The 19,676-nt window shown below is 41.6% G+C and overlaps 2 protein-coding genes across 3 annotated transcripts; one reads left to right on the top strand and one right to left on the bottom strand.

The window, feature by feature from the left end:
- The first annotated feature begins 615 nt into the window (after window positions 1-615).
- On the top strand, window positions 616-5,640 carry LOC129816715 (heterogeneous nuclear ribonucleoprotein A3-like). 2 transcript variants are annotated; one of them, XM_055871526.1, is made up of 11 exons: window positions 616-720; window positions 1,569-1,691; window positions 1,813-1,959; window positions 2,056-2,266; window positions 2,349-2,438; window positions 2,544-2,597; window positions 2,692-2,748; window positions 3,103-3,234; window positions 3,365-3,496; window positions 3,581-3,651; window positions 5,141-5,640. In XM_055871526.1, the coding sequence occupies exons 1-10, from the start codon at window positions 715-717 to the stop codon at window positions 3,634-3,636; spliced, it is 1,008 nt and encodes a 335-aa protein (XP_055727501.1). In that variant the 5' UTR covers window positions 616-714; the 3' UTR covers window positions 3,637-3,651; window positions 5,141-5,640. The 2 variants fall into 2 exon arrangements, with proteins under 2 accessions (XP_055727501.1, XP_055727500.1); XM_055871525.1 differs by lacking the exon at window positions 5,141-5,640 and adding an exon at window positions 3,766-4,492.
- Window positions 5,641-7,430: 1,790 nt separating this feature from the next.
- Window positions 7,431-18,338, bottom strand: LOC129816714 (nuclear factor erythroid 2-related factor 2-like). Its single transcript, XM_055871524.1, has 5 exons — window positions 18,131-18,338; window positions 10,648-10,923; window positions 10,230-10,322; window positions 9,655-9,837; window positions 7,431-9,057 (listed from the first exon to the last, which is right to left on the bottom strand). Exons 1-5 carry the CDS (start codon window positions 18,170-18,172, stop codon window positions 7,813-7,815), a joined length of 1,839 nt encoding a protein of 612 aa, XP_055727499.1. The 5' UTR covers window positions 18,173-18,338; the 3' UTR covers window positions 7,431-7,812.
- Between the last annotated feature and the right edge of the window lie 1,338 nt (window positions 18,339-19,676).

Genomic DNA, 19,676 nt, shown 5'->3' with positions numbered 1-19,676 from the left:
GTAAATAAGAATTTGTTCTTAACTGACTTGCCTAGTTAAATAAAAATATATAAAATATTCTCCCACTGCCGGCCAGTGGGCTTCCTCTCACTACCATATTTGGAAAGGCTAAACAGATGCTTCATATTTATTCGTCTGGTGAAATATCTGTCTAATTGTTCTATCTTCGGAGTTACCTCTGGTTCATTCAGGGGGGAAAGAACGGTGTTTGTGATAAATGGCGAAAATAAAGTCTGAGTTTCACACAGAGGTAAATATCAGTCAGTTAACATTACCTTTATGGATTATGATGCCTATATGTGGTTATTTCGGGGGGGATTATTCACCAAAAGTGACATTAGCTGATGAAGATTATATCATAGAATAAACGTATAAGACCTCCTAAACCTGTGTTTACCACAGATGTTATGTTCGGCGTTCATCTAAAACCCCATTATTTTCCCATAGGCATTGGCCAACGAGCGATGGCAGAGTCACTCAGGTATAAAGAAAGGCGCAGTTAGTTCCTACAAAAAGACGCCATTACTATTGCTCTCTATAAACAACTGACCACAGTTTCTAAACATACTGAATCAGCTTGCCCTATCCGGTTTATTCCGGTAAACGACAAGAACTGACCCTGGATCAGTTATAACCGCTGCACAAGCGCAGACTTCTAATCACGTGGTACAGTAGCTTCCTTTCTGCTCAGAACCAAGGAGAAAACGCTGCGAAATGGAGGTGATGATGTTATACACGTATTGCATGTTTATCAATCTCTGTATATTTGAGTTGGACGTAACAGAGTGGAAAGTGTATTTAGAGCAAACAATTTTTTTTTTTTTATCATGTTACAGCAACAATAAAATCTGCGCATTCTAACCGCATTTTTGAGGAAGCAACGTTAGCTAACTAACTAGCACAGCTGCGTCTCTGAACGTTTGGCCATCAAATTGCATCATGCCAGTCATACAGTGTTACGGTTTCAATGTTGCATACATTTTGGTTTGTAGACGAGTGCTTGAATGTATTGTTGGGATACATAGCTACCGGTATAATAACATTATAGGCCTTAAAATGTAGGACAGGCTACGCCTATACTTAGTAGTACGGCATGCATTGAACTTGAAACATGAATTTACACACCAAATATTGGTATTTGCATTATAAAGTATATTAAATACTATTTTCAAAATGGCGAATTGTTGTTTCCCCAGCAATGTTATAGTCGTGGCTAATGAGATAGTTACACTATCTCTCCTAAAACGTTTTCTGTGGGGTCTTTTTTATCAGCTAAGTCTGTCTTGCTGTTGGACACTGGGCAGAGCTGATTACTGTACGCCCCCCCATACCCATAACCAGACTATTATATAATTCTTCTCAATGTAAGTCTCTGCCTGTGACCATTTAAACAGCCTGGATGGCACATTGCATTCTAATGCAGTAGGTCTGCCTTGGGAAGGTGTGAAATTAGAGCATCTACCCTTGTATATTGGACTCTTGTACTGACTTGTACTGGTAGTATGCTGTCGTCTGTAGAGTTGCATTGTTATGTGTGACATACATTCCTGTTTTGAATAATTCAACAGGGTCATGAAGCTAGGGAGCCTGAACAGCTCAGGAAGCTGTTCATCGGCGGCCTCAGTTTTGAAACCACTGAGGAAAGTTTAAGGATCCATTTTGAACAATGGGGAAACCTCACAGACAGTGTGGTATGTATGCATTTCACTCACATTTGATTGAATAAAAAAGTGTCTAACGTTTACAATGTATTTCTTAGAGACCCACCAAATTGTTCCAAGCAATGTAAGCTAATACGTTGGTTTCATGTAGGTGATGCGGGACCCAAACAACAAGCGCTCGAGAGGGTTCGGCTTCGTAACATACTCCTGTGTGGAGGAGGTGGATGCCTGCATGGCAGCTCGCCCTCATAAGGTGGACGGGCGTGTTGTCGAACCTAAGAGGGCTGTGTCGAGAGAGGTAAACGAACTCTGCTTCACATTCATGTGCATTTGCTGTTGTGTGGGTGTTGACCGGTGTGTGTGCTCACTGCCCAGCGCTTCTTGTCTGTCTCAGGACTCTAACAGACCAGGTGCCCATCTGAGGGTGAAGAAGATTTTTGTTGGTGGTATCAAGGAGGACACCGAGGAGGACCATATCAGAGAGTACTTTGAGACCTACGGGAGGATCGAGACCATTGACATTATGGAGGAACGCGCAACTGGGAAGAAGAGGGGATTCTGCTTTGTTTCATTTGATGACAATGACACTGTGGATAAAATTGTTGGTATGTGGTTGTTGCAGCTTTGTCATTTTAAACATCAGTAAACATTCCGTTTGCTAAGTATTCCCCTTTGTTTTCCTTTCAGCTCAAAAATACCACACAATAAACACACACAACTGCGAAGTCAGAAAAGCACTTTCAAAACAGGAAATGATGGAAGCGTCCAATCAGAGGAGTAAGCATAATAACCGGAATTATACTGAATGTAAAATTGTGTGACTGTTTTAGAGAAGCACATATGGAATGCGCTTCATTGTCAATGTTGGCATTTTATTTTTAGGTAGGGATGGTGGCTCTGGGAACTTCATGGGTAGAGGTGGCAACTTTGGACGAGGTAAGCACTTTTTACATTTTGATATGGGGATAAATTTGGAACATAAGAACAGTAATCACACAATACATGTAAACATAATTATCTTGTGTTACAGGAGGCTACGGTGGAGGAAGAGGAGGTTATGGAGGAGGGGATGGATATGGGGGAGATGGTAAACATTTCTCTACCATTAGTGGATAATCAGATGAGGGGGGGATTTAAAGATGCATTACCAGAAGAGAGCTTGTTCTAATCTGAGTGCACTGCTTTTGGTCACTGTTCTGATGTCACTGGTCAATTTGTAACCTGTTCTGATGTCACTGGTCAATTTGTAACCTGTTCTGATGTCACTGGTCAATTTGTAACCTGTTCTGATGTCACTGGTCAATTTGTAACCTGTTCTGATGTCACTGGTCAATTTGTAACCTGTTCTGATGTCACTGGTCAATTTGTAACCTGATCTGAGTGGTCTGTTTGTAACCTGTTCTGATCTGAGACGCGCTGTTTTGTTACCTGTTCTGTGCAGGTGGGAACTATAGTGGAGGTCCTGGCTACGGAGGTGGACGTGGTGGGGGGGGTTATGGGGGAGGAGGTCCTGGGTATGGAAACCAGGGAGGAGGATATGATAACTACAATGACCAGGGAGGCAACTTGGGAGGTACAAAAGCCTGTTTTAGCCAGGATAAATTGTCTTGGCTCGTGATTGATTCTTTTGAGTTGCACTCACACTAACCCACAATAATTGGATTTGATGTCTGACCTTCTAAAAACAAATCTCTGACTGCTAGGAAACTTTGGTGGTGGTGGGGGAGGTGGTGGAAATTACAATGACTTTGGTAACTACAGAGGACAGCAATCCAGCTATGGCCCCATGAAGGGAAACAACTTTGGTGGCAGAAACACTGCTAGCCCCTATGGAGGTGAGTATTCTCTCCCTTGAGCTGGATGAGACAATGTGCTGTCTGATGACACAACATTCATCTGTCAATCATTGTTCATTCCAGGTGGCTATGGCTCAGGCAGTGGAAGTGGTGTTGGCTACGGCTCACAGCGCTATTGATACTATGACACTGGGGTATGTTCCATATTTGTTATTTTAAATACTCTCCATACCTGACTGTATAGTACAGCGTGAGCCCACGCAACACTAGAATAACAATTTTTGTTTTATCCTGTATCCATTCAACAGGCTTCAGTTCTTAGCAGGAGAGGAGATGAGCAAGGATTTGCCAGGAAAGCTGCAGTTTACTGTACTTTTAGGCAGTCGTCTGAAAGCATTTAAAGGAACAAGTCAGAAAGTTTTTTTTTTTCTCCAAGTCAGAAAGTTACTGCAGCTATAACGGGGGACTAATCCTAAAAAAAAAAGGTTGTACACAAGCTACAAAGTGCAAGAGTGTAGCTAGTACCTTCCTTTATTTGTGTTAGATGTTCCCCCACTTTATATTTTTTCCTTTTGTGCATCGGAAGTGTATGTATTGTGCCTGTGGAATCAGAAAGTTTTTATTTTTATATATAATTTTTACTCCTAACTCCAGTCCGTTTTGAATATTCCTACGTTATTTTGCTGTAGATTGATAGATTTTCTCTGGTCTTCTCATCTTTGTCATTTTGAAGAACTTGGTTCTGTCAAAAGGGCGTAGACGCATCAGGCCCTCAAATTGGCTGGAGCTGTCCTTTTTTTCTCTCTTTCAAGTTAATGATTGCTAGTCTCCGTATCAAAGTGTATTATTATTTGTATTTCAAGAACAGTATGTATTTCAGTAATTTCATTAGTGTAACAAGTGGTTATAATTAGTGCAGACAACAATTTGAGGAAATGTTTTACACTACTTGTATGCGGTAAACTCAATTCTAGATTGTAAAAATATTTTTGACAAGTGGAGAAAAAAAGTTAAATAAAGTTGTGTAGTAAAGTCTTTTGAAGTATAGTGCATCATTGGCTCAGAGAAAGATTGAAGGATTGGATTATTTTCATGTCCGTCATCACTAATCAAGTGTTGCAAATCAATACCCTCAAAGTTTTGTTTTCTCTGAACTTCCTTGACATGTGTAAAAAAAAAATATATATATATATCTGGCTGGATGGAAAGGGAGTCTTAGCTAGTCCTAGGGCAAGGTGCACGCATCACCTAGCCAACATTGCACTAGTAGAATTATTACAGCTACAAGCCACTTCAGTTGAGCCTCAGCAGGTCAGCATGGAAGATTGCAGATGACTTTTTCAGACAGGACCTCTTCAGCCCCAGCACAGTGGACAAGTCAGCATGTTGTGAGAGGAAAGAGAAGGCAGTACCGAGAACCGCACCCTTGGAGAAAAGCTTGCATTGTCTTGCCTGGTAGTGAGTGTCAGCCTCTCAAGGCTAGCTATACCTTTCAAGATCAGCTGATGCTAGCGAAGAAAGACTAACTAGAGTTCCTGGACACTTGGGAGATCCTGTTGAGTCAGATACTGAAGTTCTTATTAGCTGTCAGACCTTACGTGGGGAAAGGGAAGTGAGTATTTCACAAGCAGTGGTAACATAAAGATGGAGCAGGTAAGAGTAACCACTTTGCTTGATTTACAGATCGGGAAAGGAGCATTACGACTATTACAGGCTGAAAGTCTCTAATGACAGGATTACATGGAGATTTCTGGATGGGTAAGACTTAAGTATTACTCAAAGTATACAGTAAGGCAATGTAAGACACTAACACTCATAAGGTAGAACAAAATGCTGTTGAGTCTAATCCCTTTCGAGAGTCAAACGTGTACCATTTACTCAATTTAAGATCTAAGATCAATTTGAAGGATCTCATGAGTTCCTTGCACAGCTCACTGATGTCTGCAGAGAACATGCTTCAATTCACCCAAACGTACACCCCTATAGATGTCTTTGATATTTTTCTCTGTGTAGTTTTTATACAATTTTCATACAAAATAATAAAAAGTAGCTAAATTAAGGATGGTGATTTTTCAACCCCTGGTTGAACAATTTAAGTATCATATTATAGTTCGTAGAAATGTTTACTTATGCGTGTCTATTAAATAAATGTGTTTATTCAATAAAGACATCTCTCAAAGGAACGACTGATTTATTTGATGTATGAATAGTTGTTTTGTTCGCCTCACACAGCCTCTGAAAGATTGGTTTTGAATGAGGGTGGAGAAGGCTTGGCGTTCAAATGTAATGTTTGTGAAAAGGCCTGGAACTGCAGATACAATGCGCAGTGCTAGCGGGCTACTCATTTATTCTTCCGCTGCTCTGTCATTCGCTACAGAAAGTGGCCGGATCAAGGAGCCGTGGGTAGCCAGGAAGGAAAGTGCAGTGACTGCTGCGCTTTTCCCGAAGTGTGTCCTGCTGACCTTTTTGAAGTGTAGCTGAACAATGGAGTACACTGTTGCATAACTAAATAAATGCCGGTGGAACCAAGTCCTCAACGTGTTTTGGCTTACACACAATAATTTATAGAATTAAAGGATTCAGGTCATAATACTTCCCTTTTTATGCACTTTTTTTCTGCCTATTTTGAACTTGGGCGTGAGGTAACGCATGTCTCAACCAGCTATTCTTTCCGGGGTGTAGATATTTAGAAATGGAGATGTGGCAGAGGTGTGTCGACAGAGCCACGGTGTTCTGACCTTGATTTAATTCTACCACAGTAAAGGTGAATAAGGTCGAGCAACCTGTCGGTTCCAACTGGAAGAGCATCTACACCATTCTCCTTGCTTCTAATTTACAAATGTATAAACGCTATTGATAAGAGCTAGGTAAATGAGTATCCGTTTGCATAAAGAGGATTGTAAATATAACATTAATAGTTTTACGTTATGCTCGCTGAAAACAAATGACAGCAAACTGAAGCATATCAACTTTCCCACAGTGACGTTTATGAAATGGTATGCCATTATGTAGAATTTACATTGTATGTCCTTTTAACTTCAAGGGATGAAATTAGAAGACTTCTGTAGGCTTCTGTAGATGTACGCAAATGACGGTATAGCGCCAAATCTAGAGTTAATTTATGATTTCTGTTCTAATTATATACCGACTTTTCACATGATTTATTGCTTTAAATATTAGCCACTATCGATAGCCACCATCAGTTATACCCACATACATTTATAACTGTCACTTTAGTGTTCGTTTGCTTACATTTTGCATCATCCCAATACAACGTTAGTCTATCTTCCTTTCATCTGTCACGTTCGTGTGGTTGTACCCGAGGATAGCTAGCAATAGTGAATCATATTAGGCTAACGTATTAGATGTTGTGCAGTAATTTCGGACATGTAGACTATTTCAAATTTAATGAATTGAACCATAAGTATCCGTTTATACCTGCAGCCTGGCACAAGGTTCACGATGACTGGACCATTGTCATCAGTTTCTTGATTAGTGAGGATTATTAATGTAGATTAGTGTAGCCTACTGTTCAACCCATATTCTACACTTTTCTCACCTTCCAATAATTAATGGTTTGAACAATTTAATAATGGCAACTTTCAGGATCAATCACAAACATATTTAGTGCGTAAAGGCTCTCCAAACCGGTTTTTGTATTATTCATAAATACTTTCATAACTCTAAATAATATATAAGGTCAGAGTATTTTTTTTAAATCTACCAATTGGCGCTGTAAAGGAGACGAATATGTGTGGAGTTACATGGCTTTGATTCATCGATCTCCAATATTCTGAACCTATTCTCTCCATATATTCTAGTGAGTCTATTGAGAAAATTCGAATTAAAAAAGGGATCTCTTTACATAAATGCACTAAAAGTCTGTTAATCTGAATACCAACTACTGAGAAGTTAGTAGGAAAGGCGTACATTTCTGAATCGGCCTAATTTGAATAGTAAGCAAGAGACCAACTGACTAAATGAACTGTTTATTTAATTAAAAAGCACAAGAGTCAGGACATACAAAGGAAATGGAGCTGCAAATCAGCCTAAAGTTTATAAAACAGACTTTGAAGTAACAGTGATTGCAACAATATAATTAGCATACTAAAAACATGATATATACAATACACATTTTCATATCTCAAAAGCAAATAATGTATTTACAAACAATATCTGGGGAAAATAGAGAACAGTACAAAATAACTCAAATATAATTAAAGATTCAAGAAGAGTAGGCAAAAACTATATAACAGTTCTGCTGTTTTACTAACGCTTAAAGCCAAGCAACTACAAAGTTATTCTTTGCATAGTATTATTACTAATGCTGTACCATGTAGTAAAGCAGAGAAGTGCTAGCTGTCCTTTTTCTTGATAAGTGTCTTTTTAATGCGGGGGACGAGGAAGACTGTGCCATCGGTCGTCTGCTGGAGGGAGTACTCCAACGGGGAATAGGGCTTCCCATCCTCGTCCCTTAGCAGACGGAACACCTCCAGGTACAGGGTGTTAAGCTGCTGCTTCATCTTCCGCAGGCTGCTGTCGTTCTTGGTCTTCTCCGTCTGCAGTCGCTCCTTCTCCTCCTTCAGCGAGTCCAGGTCATATTCCAGCTCCGTGATGTTCTCCATCTTGCGCTTGCGGCAGTTCTGGGCAGCCACCTTGTTCTTGCCCCGCCGTCGGATGTCTCTGACCAGGGCCAGCTGGGCCTCGTTGAGCTGGTGCTTGGACATCATCTCGTTGAAGTCGTCCACAGGCAGCTCGATGATCATGTCCACGGTGAAGGGGATCTGGAGGGCCTTGGCTCGCTGCTCGTCTCTAGAGAGACGCTTCTCGGAGCGCCTCCTCTTCTTGTCTTTGGTGAAGGGGGGTTCACTGTGGCCAGTCTCGTCATCTGGCTCAGTCTTGCCATGTTTGGGCTCTTTGTCCCGTTGCTGAGGTAACACAGAAAGAGGTGTCTGCAAGCCATCTGGTTGGAAAGACAGTGAGAACATCTCAGAGTAGTCAGACTGTGCACTCCCAGGGTTACTGTCCATCTCATCCATGTCTGAATCGCTGTAGCCACCAAAGGAGCGGTCCCCATACATGGATTTCTCAGGAGAGCTAGAGTATGAGCTTGCCTCCACAGAAACACCTGAATCAGAATCTGGACATTCTGTCATTATCTCAGGTTTGTTGTCTCTGTCAAATGTATCTCCAGGAGAAAGGTCCTGTAATTCCATTGGTCTAAAAGTAGGCTTGTTTGGTATTTCTGCCAATGAGTTACCTCCATTTCCTTGGCCACAAGGCAGGGTGACACCGGTCACTTTTGTGTTGACAACGTCTGGGTAAAATACGTCACAGAAAGTGTCTGCACTGAAATGAGTATTGAGGTCTGGAGCCTTCAGGGTCATCTGACTGAGATGGTCCAGTGGAGCCATGTTGGGAAAGCTCTCCTCAAAGGTGTTGATGAATTCAGGTGGGCAGACATCTGCTGTGTTTGATGCCACCTCTTCCAGGTTGGGCAATGGGTAGAAGCTGTAGTTTGGATCCTCAGGGGTGGTGTTAGTGGGCAGATATCGTCCAGTCTGCTCCCGTGTATCCTCCATTTCCATATTCAGACATTGCTAGAAAACAAGATTCAGAAGCATCAAAACAAATCCAGTAACCCATGCAGTTTATTAGACATCAAGATGTAACGTTAATGTAATATGCAGTATAGAACCATCATATGGATTAGCTGTTGTTCAGTTTTTACTAATCATTTATTAAACCTTGGTTTCAAACCTTTTTATTGCCAATAGTAGCTGAAACTTTGCACAGGTTCAATATTGCAAATAAAGTGCGATTCCTAAATTGACTAACATTTTTTTGCATTAAATTACGCATTGTATTTGTACTGTAAGTAAAGTATCTTCTTTCTTGTTTCCATGCTACTACCTTCACTAACTGCTGAAGTATTAGAAGCTATTTTATGTTCTACTAAGGACACAAGCAGCTTCACACCATTTGAGACTTTCCCTCCCCCTGCTCGGAGTCAACAGTGCTATGTGGGAACCTGATCACAGTGGCATTAGCTGAGTAGTATCTTCTTCCGCTGTGTCCCATTCAAACACACAAAACAAAAGATGAGTATGTCCTCTCATGCATACCTGGCTGCTGCCATCCATGCATTCTTTGAGTGCTTGTTACACCACAGAGACGGTAGAATATTCGTATTGTACCTGCAGCTCAGGGAGGGACAAAAGCTCCATCCAGGCCTGCTCCAAATCTGGGGAGGTCCTTTGTGGGGGCAGTGGGGCTGGGAGTAGGGGCAGCTGGGTCAAAGCTGGCGGATCAGACTTCATCATGATGTGGCTGCTGTTGGGTGCTGGAGCTACGGCGGCGTCCAGACAGGAAGAGGTAGTCTACAACACAAACAAGGGAGGGAAATAATGTAAAAGACAGGTATATACAACATTATATATTGTTCATTAGAAACTTGGTGGTTTGAGCGCTGAATGCTGATTGGCTGACAGCCATGGTATTTCTGACCGTATACCACAGGTATGACAAAAAATATATAATTACTTTTGTAACCAGTTTATAATAGCAATAAGGCACCTCTGAGGTTTGTGGTATATGGCCAATATACCACGGCTAAGGGCTGTGTCCAGGCATTCCGTGTTGCGTTGTGGCTAAGAACAACCCTTAGCCATGGTATACTGGCCATTTACCACACCCCTTCTGTCCTTATTGCTTAATTAGAAATCTTGGTAAGCATATTTTTAAAGGTAATAGTGAAAGCCTGTATTCTTACCTCAGTTGCCTCTACCAAAGGAAATGTCTCTGCCAGCAGCTGCATACATTCATCAAATGACATGGCATCCCCGTCTACAGTGAAGCTGACATCCTGAAAGCAAAGATTCAAAGCACTTCAGCTTTTCATCTAAATTCCCTCTATTCTTGACACTGCATCCATTTCAACATTGTGTTTGAAAATGCCCGACTTGCTAAAGAATAGGTAAGAATTTGAGCAGAGAGCATTGCGCTACCTTAGACAAAGCACTCCACAGAGCAGTTTCTATACAGCCAAATTCACTAATGCAAAACTACAAAGCCACCTGTGTTTCCCTAATTACACTGGATGAGGTTGTTACCTAGCTACAGAGCAGCTGCAGCTGGGAGGGGAGTGGCCAGCCCCTGACATGACTGACAGCTGTGTGTGTGTACGGTACCTGTATGACTTGAGAGGATGCGGCGGAGGTAGCCGTCTGCAGTGGCTGTCCGCTGGTCGCAAGGCGGGGCACAAACTCCCCCGTCTCCTCATCCAGCTGCAGCTGAGCAAGCAGGGCCTTCTCCTGCTCCTTCTGCTGCTGCAGCCTCTTGTCCTCCTCTTGCTCCCTCTGCTGCTGCAGCTCGTGCTCCTTCTGACGCTGGCAGTAGTCAAACACCTCGCGCCCCGCACCCAGATCTATGTCCTGCCTCCACAGGATGTCAATCAGGTCTATGTCCTGCCAACAGACAACAAGTTAGACCGGAACTCACAAAGCACCACACAGACTGTGACCAGATGAAAAGGAGATTGGTGAGGAGGAACAAGGAAGTGTTTCCCTGCTGTGAAGGAGTACAGCTACTGTGTCTCTCCAGTGCCACGCCCCGTCCCTCCGGGTGTCTGACGACAGCAGTACTAGCAAGAAGCAGCATGAATAATAGATGCACTTCTCCATTTTCCCCAACTGCTCCCGAGTGGCGCAGCGGTCTAAGGCACTACAGACACCCTGGTTCCATTCTAGGCTGTATCACAGTGGTCTAAGGTACTACAGACACCCTGGTTCCATTCTAGGCTGTATCACAGTGGTCTAAGGTACTACAGACACCCTGGTTCCATTCTAGGCTGTATCACAGTGGTCTAAGGTACTACAGACACCCTGGTTCCATTCTAGGCTGTATCACAGTGGTCTAAGGTACTACAGACACCCTGGTTCCATTCTAGGCTGTATCACAGTAGTCTAAGGTACTACAGACACCCTGGTTCCATTCTAGGCTGTATCACAGTGGTCTAAGGTACTACAGACACCCTGGTTCCATTCTAGGCTGTATCACAGTGGTCTAAGGTACTACAGACACCCTGGTTCCATTCTAGGCTGTATCACAGTAGTCTAAGGTACTACAGACACCCTGGTTCCATTCTAGGCTGTATCACAGTGGTCTAAGGTACTACAGACACCCTGGTTCCATTCTAGGCTGTATCACAGTGGTCTAAGGTACTACAGACACCCTGGTTCCATTCTAGGCTGTATCACTGCAGTCTAAGGCACTACAGACACCCTGGTTCCATTCTAGGCTGTATCACAGTGGTCTAAGGTACTACAGACACCCTGGTTCCATTCTAGGCTGTATCACAGCGGTCTAAGGCACTACAGACATTGGTTCATTTCCAGGCTGTATCACAGCGGTCTAAGGCACTGCATCTCAGTGCTAGAGGCGTCACTACAGACCTTGGTTCATTTCCAGGCTGTATCACAGCGGTCTAAGGCACTACAGACATTGGTTCATTTCCAGGCTGTATCACAACTGGCCGTGATTGGGAGTCCCATAGCCCGGCGCACAATTGGCCCAGCGTCGTCCGGGTTTGGCCGGGGTAGGCCGTCATTGTAATAAGACTTTGTTCTTAACTGACTTGCCTAGTTAAATAAAGATTAAATATATATATATTTTTTTTTTTATTCACCCAGAGGAGATGTGTCTCTCAGCTGGTGACTCTCTTGATTAGTCTCTCAACCAAATAAATCAAAGGACAGCAGGTCAAATGTAATATCACTAACTCAAAAACGAATGAAATCATTGATCACTCTGAGGAGAAAAGTTCATTGATACAGCTTAAAATTAAAACAGAGTTTTACGGAGTAAAAACAGTTTTACAGAGTGGCTGCGTTGCCGAAAACATGGGATGCCTTTTCCAGATAGCTAGAAAACCGAATCTTCTGCACATGTGCGGAATTATTTACTTTACAAATGTTTTCTACTTTTTATTTGATAAACAACACTGCACCATATTACTGTATTTTGATAACCATATCAGCTTGAGATCTGGCAAGGAAGGTTTGGTGCAAATATGTTCAGACAAAGTTCTTACTATGTCCCCTCTGGTGTATACAGTAGCAACACCACTAGGACCTCCTGGTATGCCTCGCAGAGTCTGGCGGTTATTAGCTGCCTGTCTGTTCAGTCAGGAATGTCCAGAGATAAACTGTGCTGGTCTCCCCTGGGGCCGTCTTAACATCCATTACACAGACCTTATATACAGAAGGAAACATTTCACAAAGGACTTGTGAGATTGCATTAACCCAACATATTAGGTCACAAGGAAAGCTCTGAGGATGTGCCTATTTGTTGCCTAAAAGAAGAAGGACAATGATACTTTCAGAGAGACTGGGTAACATAAACAGAGCAGAGAGAGGATGTCAAGAGAAACAGATCAGATGACTAACAAAGTGGAAGGGAGAGCAAAGAGGATGTGGTGTGGGAAAGATTTCGGGGCTTGGTGTAGATTTCGACATAGATAACTCTTGTAAATGGAATGAGCAGAAGTAATTGAGGTGTAACTTGTCGACCAAATCAAGTGTTAAACATGGCCACAAAAAATCCCAAAACAATGTTTAATTATATAATTAATGTTAATGATATAATTAAACACACAACCTATTATCTTTAAATTCAGAAATAGTTATAACAAACATTCTCTCTCTCTCTGCAGTGCAGTTGGGAACTCTTTAACCCTAATAGCCTCATGGGTGTCATGTCAAATCCAGCATTAATCCACGACCACTAAAGCCTTTAAAGTCACAACGTCTGGTTAGGGCTGTAAGTCTCACTATTAATCTTGGTCTGGGTAGTGAGTACACAAAACCATAGGTGATACATTATGGCTCTGGAGAGGATGAAGAATGGCCCACACAACCACCCACAAATATCACTTACAGTCTAGAAGAGTAAAGAAATCTTGAAAAATAGGCATACAAAGCCTTATTATTTTCGAATCAAATCAAATCTTATTGGTCGCGTACACCGATTATTAGCTCCAACAGTGCAGTAGAATGTCTAGCAAATACAGTACAGATAATCTATAAATCTAAACAAGAAATCAAGAAATGTCAGAACGAGTCCAATTAACAATCCAATATAGATATTTTAGAGTGAGCCGTGTCAGAATGCAGGACATAAATATGTGGTGTTTTTAGACAGTATATAACTCGGAAAATAAAATGGTATGTACAGTATATTAGAATGGGCTATGCCTAGTTAAATAAAAAAATATATAAAAATGTGGTGATTATAGAATATAGTACATACACAGTGAGTAAACAATTGTATATGAAGTGACCTATGTTCACAGTCTCTATATACACGGGACATTTTATAGACACTTTCCTCATACAGGATGGATTCCTAGTGTCATAAAATATGTTATTGTAGAATCCCCTTTCGAGGGAAAAAAATATGATTTTCCCAAGAGCCTCTTTTCATGTCAACACCACACTATATTCATGCAGAGATGAGTGATCTGTGTACATTCACAAATGACTGAATCCTCCCCTTTCATAGATCGTCTCTAAAAGAGGATGATGTAACTATTTGGATGAACAGCTGAATGACTTCAAGTTATAACTCAGTAACTATTTTGTTATAAACTATATTGGTGGAGTGAAGTATGTATCCACAAAATACTCATGAATAGTATAAATGTACTAAGGTACCATGTTAGTTACCTTTATCTGTAACTCAGAGGAGGTCTGGACTACAAATAAGGAACTGGGCTTGTAAAAAATATATGCTTCATTTTCTGGTCGATTCTGCAAATGAGTGTAAATAAAAACATCATTTTTTTCATGCTCAAAAATAATCTCTTTGTTTAAAACCAAACAGACAGACTTTGAGTAGCTGTATTTGTACTTCCAGCAACTCAAACAGAATAAAACAACTGTATTAGGTGAAGAAACAGCACTTTTACAAAACAAGCCAACCAAAGGAATTGTAAGCGCCAGTAACAGTACAGAGCTGTGAGATAGAGTAAGGTTTCCTGGACATACATTCAGCCTTGACCAAAAAGCATTTTCGTGTGTTTGCTTTTAAATCCAGGACTAGGCTTAATCTGTGTCCAGGAAACGGTCCCAAAATGCACCTCTGTGTTGTTTCATGATACATTGCTGCTTGAAGAGCATACCGCCCCTACTTGGGAGTCAGATGACTATATTTTTATTCACAAAAGAAAAGCGTCTGGTTAAAACAACTAAGTAGACTTACCTTCTAAACATGACTAAACTCGGGTTTAGTCTTAATCTAGGGGGAAACCTGTTATTCAATTGATAAAACCAAGGTAGCAAGATGGTGCAGTTTTATTATCCCCCAACCAATTGTGTGTCTTTCTTCACGTTATTTGTTTTCTTACATTTCACATTTTATTTAACCAGGTAGACCAGTTGAGAACAAGTTCTCATTTACAACTGCGACCTGGCCAAGATAAAGCAAAGCAGTGCGACAAAAACAACACAGAGTTACACACAAACAAAGGTACAGTCAATAACACAATAGAAAAATCTATGTACAGCATGTGCAAATGTAGAAGAGTAGGGAGGAAAGGAAATAAATAGGCCATAGAGGCAAAATAATTACAATTTAGCAATAACACTGGCGTGATAGATGTGCAGATGATGATGTGCAAGTAGAGATACTGGGGTATAAAAAAGCAAGAGGGTAGATAATAATATGGGGATGAGGTAGTTGGGTGTGCTATTTACAGATTGGCTGTGTACAAGTACAGTGATCGGTAAGCTGCTCTGGCAAATCTGACCATAATTGTATCCTCCTGATTCCTGCTTACACAAGCAAAAACTAAAGCAGGAAGCACCAGTGACTCGGTCAATATAAAAGTGGTCAGATTAAGCAGATGCTAAACTACAGGACTTCTTCAGATGGCATTGAGGAGTACACCACATCAGTCACTGGCTTCATCAATAAGTGCATCAATGACGTCGTCCCCACAGTGAAAGGAGTGAAACTTTAACTCGGAAGCTTATAATAAATCCCGCTATGCCCTCTGACGAACCATCAAACAGGCAAAGCGTCAATAAAGGACTAAGATTGAATCGTACTACACCACCTCTGACGCTCGTCGGACGTGGCAGGGCTTGCAAACTATTACAGACTACAAAAGGAAGCACAGAGGCGAGCTGCCCAGTGACACGAGCCTCCAGATGAACTAAATTACTTCTATGCCCGCTTCGAGGCAAGTAACACTGAAGCATGCATGAGAGCATCAGCGGTTCCGGATGACTGTGTGATAACGCTCTCCATAGCCGATGTAAGAAAGACCTTTAAACACGTCAACATTCACAAGGCCGCAGGGTCAGATGGATTACCAGGACTTGTACTCAGAGCATGCGCTGACCAACTAGCAAGTGTCTTCACTGACATTTTCAACCTGTCCCTGACTGAGTCTGTAATACCTACATGTTTCAAGCAGACCACCATAGTCCCTGTGCTCAAGAACACTAAGGTAACATGCCTAAATGACTACCGACCCATAGCACTCACGTCTGTAGCCCCCAGGTGGTAAGGGTAGGTAACAACACATCCGCCACGCTGATCCTCAACACGGGGGCCCCTCATGGGTGTGTGCTCAGTCCCCTCCTGTACTCCCTGTTCACTCATGACTGCATGGTCAGGCATGACACCAACACCATCATTAAGTTTGCAGATGACTCAACAGTGGTAGGCCTGAACAGTGGTAGGCCTGATCACCGACAACGATGAGACAGCCTATAGGGAAAAGGTCGGAGACCTGGCCGTGTGGTGCCAGGATAACAACCTATCCCTCAACGTGGTCAAGACAAAGGAGATGATTGTGGACTACTGGAAATGTAGGACCGAGCATGCCCCCATTCTCATCGACGGGGCTGTTGTGGAGCAGGTTGAGAGCTTCAAGTTCCTTGGTGTCCACATCTCCAACAAACTATCATGGTCCAAACACACTAAGACAGTCGTGAAGGGAGAACGACAAAGCCTATTCCCCCTCGGGAGACTGAAAAGACTTGGCATGGGTCCTCAGATCCCAAAAAAATTCTACAGCATGGGTCCTCTTTTACGCTGCTTCTACTCTCTGTTGATTATCTATGCATACTCACTTTAACTCTACCTACATGTACATTTTACCTCAATTACCTTGAATAACCGGTGCCCTCACACATTGGCTCTGTACCGGTACTCCCTGTATATAGCCTCGCTATTGTTATTTTACTGCAGCTCTTTAATTATTTGTTACTTGTATTTTTTAATTATCTATTTTTTTTACTTAACACTTAATTGTTTTCTTAAAACTGCATTGTTGGTTAAGGGTTTGTAAGTAAGGTCTACATCTGTTGTATTTGCCGCATGTCACAAATAAAATGTGATTTGATCAAATTTGATTTGAAGGTCAGCTACAGAGCTACAACCACTTTTGGGTCATTATAACAAGTCTAGGGCTTAACCCTACATATATTTCTCAATTTGACACAACCAATTTAACTCTACAGAGGACCTGTGTAGCCTTCATCATGGAAAAGAAAAGAAACTAAATTCCAGACTGGGCAGCCTGAGATTGTGCAATCAGTTAGTTGTATGGGGCGAAGTAGGCACAAAGATGGTGGAGGAATAAAGACATTTTACTGAGGCAGTTAACCATTGGAAAAATTGTCAAGTTTCCTATCTTTGTAAGTGGGCGTTCCCACTCTCACGTGAGCATGCTTACCTCCATAATCTCTTACATCAAATCAAATCTCTTACATGGCTCACGCGAGAGAGGTAACGCCCACTTATATATATATATTTATTATTTTTTCAATGGGGAAACTGTCCAATAACAGCTGGCTCTGGGGTACTTACTGGCCCCGACCAGAACAAATGTGACCATGAGATGTCTCGCTTTCTCTACCGTCTATGGTCGGTTATTTAACACCGGTTTCGTTAGGTTACTGGTAGGCCAATAGTTGCCATCTTTACGGGAAAAACGCTATGGGGCTCTAGTGGCGCATGGGGGGATTCCGACAGCCAAAAAACAAGCACTGAAATTAAAAGAAAAAGACAGTCTCGGGAAAACTGTCGTCATCGTCACCTTGACATATGTTTTACTGGACAATAATTGCATCATTACACACGGACTTCGAAATTAAACGGATGTTTTACTGTTATTTTTTTAGCCCACACGGAATTGAGTTGGATGAACCGGTTAGACTTCCATCCATGACTTGGCAGAATTTTCTATGAACGCGTCTGTCGACTACAGCGCAGACACAAACTGTAGAGCTACATGCAGTAGTAGCCTAATGTATTTACAAATGTCAAAACTACAGCACTAGAAGTTCACAAATATGATTATGATAGCCTATAAGAACATATTTACGATGCAGTCGTTTAATTTCATTAACTTATGAAACAATATAAGGAGTAGTGTGGGAAACGCACATTTGAGTTGAACATGACAGTTTTATTAATCAGGTAACATATGAATCGTTTTAATTAGCCTAATTTTATTTCAACCGTTTGAAATATACAATACAATATATTTTTTCAACAATGAGGCTATTGTCTAGCATTGCGTCAATAGGCTATAGGTCAACCTTGAGCTATAGTTTCACATAATAGCCTAAATATATATATAGAAAACAAAAGATGATTTACCTGTTGACTAGGATGAATTTTAGGCATCTCAATTTCCATCATAATAGAGAGTTGTCCCTTCGTAAAGCAAAGTCCAATATATTAAAACAAATATTTAAAATCCTTTAGACCTACAGCAATATAAAATGGTGGACTATCAGAAAGCAAGGAGTCCGGCGCAGCGACGTTTTGGCTATGAAGGAAATATTGCTTCTAATCGTATGAAAATGTACGGAAAAATCCAAGCAGTATGATGGCCCTGCCCACAAGTTGCAGCAACCAGTCAAGGGCTCTGAGAGAGCTACGCTGGGATCGTCCCCCTCAATATCCTATTGGGCCATAAGACCAGTGTGTGTCTGTGCTCTGGACAGCCAATGTAACATTTGCTACAGGTTTATACACGAGGAATTTGTTATGCAACCTTACAAAAAAAATACAAGTTTATTCCATTAAAATTTACATAATCTCTGTCCTCATGGATTCATGTTTCTAGAATAGGCCTTTTAGCCCAATTAGAATTGCATCTTGGTTGACTTTAACAAACATAAAAATTACAGTTATTATGTTATTACAACAGCTATTACAATTGTCGGTAGGCCTAATGTTTAACAATTTAAGTCACATTTATCGATTTGATCATCCTGACAGACAAAACTACCCCAGTCATCTCATGCAGAATGCTGTAAAGATGCATTGTATTTATGTACAGTAGGTTTACAGTGTCTTCAGAAAGTATTCAAATCACACCGCTTGACTTTTTCCACATTCTGTTGTGTTACAGCCTGAATTTAAAATGGATTTAAATTGAGATTTTGTGTCACTGGCCTACACACAATACCCCATAATGTCAAAGTGGAATTATGTTATTACATTTTTTATAAATTAATACAAAATTAAAAGCTTAAATGGCTTAGGTCAATAAGTATTCAACCCCTTTCTTATGGCAAGCCTAAATAAATTCAGGAGTAAAAATGTGCTTAACAAGTCACAAGTTCCTCGGCGTACACATCACTGACAAACTGAAATGGTCCACCCACACAGACAGTGTGGTGAAGAAGGCGCAACAGCGCCTCTTCAACCTCAGGAGGCTGAAGAAATTTGGCTTGGCACCTAAAACCCACAAACTTTTACAGATCCACAATTGAGAGCAGCCTGTCGGGCTGTATCCCCGCCTGGTACGGCAACTGCACTGCCCGCAACCGCAGGGCTCTCCAGAGGGTAGTGCGGTCTGCCCAACCCATCACCGGGGGCAAACTACCTGCCCTCCAGGACACCTACAGCACCAGATGTCAAAGGAAGGCCATAAAGATCATCAAGGACAACAACCACCCAAGCCACTGCCTGTTCACGCTGCTATCATCCAGAAGGCGAGGTCAGTAAAGATGCATCAAAGCTGGGACCGAGACATAGAAGCTGTTTTTCAATCTCAAGGCCATCCGACTGTTAAATAGCCATCACAAGCACATTAGAGGCCGCTGCCCTATATACACTACCGGTCAAAAGTTTTAGAACACCTACTCATTCAAGGGTTTTTCTATATTTTTACTATTTTATACATTGTAGAATA

This window comes from Salvelinus fontinalis, chromosome 19 (genome assembly GCF_029448725.1).
Source record: "Salvelinus fontinalis isolate EN_2023a chromosome 19, ASM2944872v1, whole genome shotgun sequence".
Classification (NCBI taxonomy): Eukaryota; Metazoa; Chordata; class Actinopteri; order Salmoniformes; family Salmonidae; genus Salvelinus; species Salvelinus fontinalis.
Note: the sequence above shows the minus strand (reverse complement) of the source record. Positions and strands in the feature narration are given on the sequence as shown.

Bases quoted from the DNA above. Each gene is read 5' to 3' on its own strand.
- LOC129816715 (XM_055871526.1), top strand. The intron at 1,692-1,812 runs GTATGTATGCAT...GGTTTCATGTAG, and splicing joins GAAACCTCACAGACAGTGTG to GTGATGCGGGACCCAAACAA. The intron at 2,267-2,348 runs GTATGTGGTTGT...TTTTCCTTTCAG, and splicing joins CACTGTGGATAAAATTGTTG to CTCAAAAATACCACACAATA.
- LOC129816714 (XM_055871524.1), bottom strand. From the start codon at position 18,172: ATGATGGAAATTGAGATGCCTAAAATTCATCCTAGTCAACAG. The intron at 9,838-10,229 runs GTAAGAATACAG...TTTGTGTTGTAG, and splicing joins CTTTGGTAGAGGCAACTGAG to ACTACCTCTTCCTGTCTGGA. The intron at 9,058-9,654 runs GTACAATACGAA...CTTGTTTTCTAG, and splicing joins TGTCCCTCCCTGAGCTGCAG to CAATGTCTGAATATGGAAAT.